Raw genomic sequence first — 5,073 nt, forward strand, 5'->3', positions numbered from 1 at the left:
AGCCTGGAAGGAAAAGATGGGTGAACTGTTAGAACTCTGCATTTTTATGTAATAAATACAGGTATTTTTAAGAGCAGCTTGTTTTTTTTTTTTTCCCTGGGGTCTGTGTGTTGTAACAGCAGTCTCACAGGTATTTTGGAGGATCTGTATTTTTAGAAGGAAGGCAAGCTTTTTCAGTAGTCAGATTTCATCCAGCCTGCAATAACTGCGTGACCTACAAAGCTTGTTTACCGGTAGGAAGCAGAAAGCCAAGTAAGAGCCCCTTGCCTTTTTTTTTATTTTGTGTGTGTTTGTTTAAATTTACTGATGGCAGCGGTATCCGAGCGCTCCTGCCTGCCTTTTGCAGAGCAGGCACAGGGCTCGCAGGCTCACGGGGACGCTCCCGCTCAGAAGCGGGTTCCCAGCACGTCCCTGAGGGAGCGGGGCGAGCCCACGCCGCTGCGGCTGCTTCCCCACGCGTGTGTGGGGCGCCAGGCCGGTCGAAGCCCCGCTGCAGGCATGTGCCCAGCTCCTGCTTGATCCCAGGCTCGTCGCTGGGGACCGCTCCCGCTGGCAGCCGCAGCGGCTCGGGGAGGTTGGGGTTAATCCCCGCCCTTCCCTCACAGCGCGGCCCGCCGCCGGCCCCTCAGCGCCCCGCGCCGCGCATGCGCCTCGCTCGCCTCGCCCAGCTCTCGCGAGAGGAGGGCGGGCGCGGCGGCGGTTGGCGCGCGCGGGGCGGGTGGCCTGGGCGGGATGGGGCTGCTGGAGCAGTGCGAGGCCGCCTTCGGCTCCCCCGACCTCTACCGCGTTCTGGGCGTCCGCCGGCAGGCCTCGCCCGATGAGATCCGCCGCGGCTACCACCGCGCCTCGCTCCGCGTACACCCCGACCGCGCCCAGCCCGAGGACAAGGAGGAGGCGACGCGGCGGTTCCAGGTGAGCGCGGGACGGATGAGAGAGGGCGGGCGGCGGCCCCTGACGGACCGGCCGGCTCCCTGACCGGCCCCCTGACTGACCGACTGACGGACCGGCCCCCGTGTCCCCGCAGATCCTGGGCAAGGCATACGCCGTCCTGAGCGACGCGGAGCAGCGCGCCGTGTACGATGAGCAGGGCACGGTGGACGAGGAGGGCGAGGCGCTGAGGGGCGAGCGGGACTGGCAGGAGTACTGGCGGCTGCTCTTCAAGAAGGTGAGGGCCGGGCCGGGGCCTGGGAAGCGGTGGCGGGGCCCTGCGGGGCTCCCCTCGGCGGGATGGCGAGCCCCCTGAGAAGGGGACGCCCGCTGCTTCACGCCTGTAGCCGTGTCTCCCCTATGAGCTCTGTGTAAAGCACTGGGTTTTTTTTTTTCTTGCTGTTTCTTAAATCCTTCTGGTGAAAAAATCCTGTACCTTAAGAAGTGTCCACCTCTTTGCTTCAGATCACGGTCAAGGATATTGAAGACTTTGAAAAGAGCTATAAAGATTCAGAAGAAGAGCTAGCTGATATTAAAGCAGCGTACATGGATTTTGAGGGTGACATGGACAGAATAATGGAGTCTGTGTTGTGTGCGGACTATACAGATGAATCAAGAATACGGAAAATAATAGAAAAAGCCATTGACTCTGGAGAAGTCCCATCCTACAAAGGTTTTGTAAAAGAGTCTAAGCAGAAAACGATGGCAAGAAAAAGGCGGGTAGGTTATATCAATCAGGGACCAAAGGGAAGCTTTTAATCTCCCTTGGTAGAAATAAATGAAACTGTTCATAAGACAAATGTTTGCCACAGGATTGCTGGGTTACAGATCTTGCTCAGTATCTTTAACTTTCACATTTAGGCACCTGTGTTATCCACCCCCCATATTGCTGTGAAAGGCTTTTGAGTTGTAATAGGCTATTGTCTATTACTTCTTTATTTTGTTATTATACACAAAGGCTTATTACAATTTAGCATGTCCCTGCCTTTATTTACAAAGCCGTGAGTTGCTGGAGTTAAGAAGTGTATGTGGTGCAGAAATACATTACGCTTGTCTTTTGGCAAGTGTGAAATAACGTTCCAGACTTAAGTGGACCTCTTCTCCAACCCGCTTGGTGTTTTTGGACACTTTGTCCAGTATGATGTATGTGCATCACAGTAATCTTTCTCCAACGTAAGAAAATGAAGTAGCTGCTAAGACAAAAAAAGCGTGGGTGCAGGGAACAGGGATGGGGACATCTCGTCACGTTCAGCGTTATGAAACAGCAGAAAACTGTGCCACCCTGCTATGCTGCAGAACCAGAGTGGGCTTTCTCTTTGATCTTTCATCTGTGGCCAGACTTGGAAGCTGTTTGTGTTTCCTTGCAGCTATTTATATACAGATGCAAAATAAAGGGTTTGGTAACTACTATAAGACTTTGTCAAATAATGTGCAAAATACGTTTTAAAAAAACTAGTTTGCTGTTTTTAGGCAGAAAAAGAAGCTAGAGAGGCGGAAAAGACTAAAGATGAACTGGGCCTCGGTGGAGAAGATGACTTGAAAGCACTGATTCAGGTAAGGCTCTTAGTAATATCATGATCTTCAACAGATACAGGCTTATAATTCTGTTTTCCCTGAGCATCTTTATATTTTGGATCCTTGCAACTCTTCTGAGTTCCTGAGGTTAAAATCTGACCTTAATGGTAACTATGTAATAAGAGTATGGTGTGGATTTTATTACCTGTGTCTCTTTAAAAATTAACAAAGTTATTCTAATATGCTTATTCTTCCTGCATACACAATCAAAATATTTAACTTCTAGTTTTAGGCAGTTAGACAAGGGAGTGTTAATGATTGCTTCTTTCTGAGGGATTCCATGAGGACATAGAATTTGATAGGTCTTACTATTTTGCTCTTTATCTTGGGGAACGAGGAAAGAAACATACTGTTTACATTCTGTTTTTCAGAATGTTTTCTATTTCTTCTTTCTTACTGTCCAGTGTGCTTCCTAGAATGTTCATGCTTACTCATTCCTCAAATTGTAATAGAGTTTTGAGTCTAAACTAGAAATTGCTTTGTTTTTCCTAGCCTTATGTCGTGCTTTTTTTTTATAGCCACTCTTGACCTCTGTCCATATACTTCTGGAAGTTAGATATAGAGCACAGAGTATAAAAGCAGGCTTTTGCTTGACAGTACTATACCTCCTGTAGCTTGTATTCCCTGTTTAACCTGTTCCAAGACTTAATGTAACTCTCGAACTTCAAGAGAATAATCTGCATTGCGAAGTAGTAAAAGTTTTTTGGGTTTGGTTTGTTGTTTTTTTTCCTCCTCCAGAGCAGAAATAAAGATCGAGAAAAGGAAATGGATAACTTTTTGGCCCAACTGGAAGCAAAATACGGGAATAATGCAAAAAAAGGAGGAAAGAAGACTGCAGCCAAGAAAGGAAAGAAATAAAGAACTGTGTAGGGTGAAATATCGGGTATGATTTTGTACGGGAAAAGTGGATGTAGGAGAATTTCAGAGTTTTTCTGGACTACTGGAATGTGTGTGCATCAACTTGCTGTGACGGGGAGGTACAATACAGAGCAAGGCAGACATAGCTTTCTGGTGCTACTGTTTAAAGTCCTGCGCGTGCTCTTCAGTTCATATCAACCAGACACTTGACTAAAAGTTTGGTTACAGTAAGGAAGCTGTGTGATGTTTGGGACGGCAGTGTGTTCATTAAACTTGTGTGGAGGCACCTTCCTTCTGAACACCTATGGGTTTTCAGTAAAACAGTTTAATCCCACACCTTGGAGAATCTTCAACGCTTGTCCCTCTGGCTTCTGAGTTGGAAGCCTTAGCCATTTGCTATCTGCATGGTTCTTTTGTAAGAAGCCTTCTCCTGTTTTTAAAGGTCTTTGCACTTCAGCTCGACGGGGGGAGGTTCAGATACTCCACTGGTTTTTATAAACATACTTTGGAAAATTGCAGATTTAATAAATGAGAAGTTTTTGCAGAACTCTCTGCTATGTTGCTTCCCCAGCCCTCTACATTGCCTTTATAACTGCTCAAAACAAACTGATCCCATTGACGCTTCCGACTGGTGTAAGCCAAGTAAATACAATGTGCTTCTAGAGCAGCTGCAAATACAGCTCTATCGGTATTTGTGGCATCAGAGCTGGTGATGCTTTGTTAGACAAAAGGGCTGCCTACTGTTTGGCCTTTGGCTGCATTAGTTGCCTCAGGAGAAAGTAGGAGGCCGCACCTCGCGTGTGACTGTGCAGAAATTCTCTTAAGATACCAAGATAATAGGCTTGAAAATCCACAGAGCAGAGTCACTCCTGTATTTCTGGGGCTCGTCATGTCCTGTGACAAGGCATTCCAAAGCTTGGAAATGTACTGCCAGTTATTTCAACAGCATCGCAGCCAAGTCTGTTGCAGGACGGTAGTCATCAGCTACTTCGTTTTGTCCGTCAACGCTTCTTTTGCTTCAGAAGTGAAGTACTTCTGTAAGATGTGCAAATACTTGAAGGTTTTTACTTTAGCTGTGTTTAACCCCCTCGATGCAGTGTCCAGGGTGTGAATTTGAAGGGTAACTAGGTTTCAACTTGCTGTAGCTCAAAGAAACGAGGCTGGCTCGATTTTGTGGATCACTTTTCAAAAGCTTATGAGCCACAAGGTGAACGCTGATGTTTGAGTTGCAGATCCTCATTGCTTCAGCGAGAGCAGTTCAGGAACTGACTAATGGCGCTTTTGGGGGAAGCTGGAGGTAGAATGGTAACGCTGTCCCTTTGCACTTGGCTGCTTTCAAAAATGATCCTCATTCTGGGAGTGCAGCATGTCATTACGTTGCATAACACGTGACTTGAACATTACTTTTACTATATAAAATAGATACTTAACAGCCCAGGAGAAGTCTTTGGGGCCAGCCATTTGTACCAAAATCAAAAAATACCTTATAATGAGGTAGCTTTCACTTTTTTAACACACTGACTCCTCTAGGCTATAAAATACTACACTATGTTACTAGATATCTGTTGAAGTTTATTTGTATAATTTTGTAATTCTTACGCACTAGGGCTACAGAACACTAACTCGGTCCCTGAGGAATGGCAGCAATATAAACGGGATGCTTCTCTCTAGTTCGCTTGAGGTAAATAAACGACACACTGTACAATGTTGCAG

The 5,073-nt window shown here is 46.8% G+C and overlaps 1 protein-coding gene across 1 annotated transcript; it reads left to right on the forward strand.

The window, feature by feature from the left end:
* The first annotated feature begins 662 nt into the window (after positions 1-662).
* Positions 663-3,907, forward strand: DNAJC9 (DnaJ heat shock protein family (Hsp40) member C9). Its single transcript, XM_075109571.1, has 5 exons — positions 663-912; positions 1,025-1,165; positions 1,393-1,647; positions 2,398-2,481; positions 3,241-3,907. Exons 1-5 carry the CDS (start codon positions 733-735, stop codon positions 3,358-3,360), a joined length of 780 nt encoding a protein of 259 aa, XP_074965672.1. The 5' UTR covers positions 663-732; the 3' UTR covers positions 3,361-3,907.
* Positions 3,908-5,073: the final 1,166 nt, after the last annotated feature.

This window comes from Phalacrocorax aristotelis, chromosome 14, assembly GCF_949628215.1.
Source record: "Phalacrocorax aristotelis chromosome 14, bGulAri2.1, whole genome shotgun sequence".
Classification (NCBI taxonomy): domain Eukaryota; kingdom Metazoa; phylum Chordata; class Aves; order Suliformes; family Phalacrocoracidae; genus Phalacrocorax; species Phalacrocorax aristotelis.

What these genes read in the sequence shown, in the direction of transcription:
- DNAJC9 (XM_075109571.1), top strand. Translation starts at nt 733, where the DNA reads ATGGGGCTGCTGGAGCAGTGCGAGGCCGCCTTCGGCTCCCCCGACCTC. An exon ending in CGATGGCAAGAAAAAGGCGG is followed by an intron (nt 1,648 to 2,397) that starts GTAGGTTATATC and finishes TGCTGTTTTTAG; the next exon opens with GCAGAAAAAGAAGCTAGAGA. An exon ending in ACTTGAAAGCACTGATTCAG is followed by an intron (nt 2,482 to 3,240) that starts GTAAGGCTCTTA and finishes TTCCTCCTCCAG; the next exon opens with AGCAGAAATAAAGATCGAGA.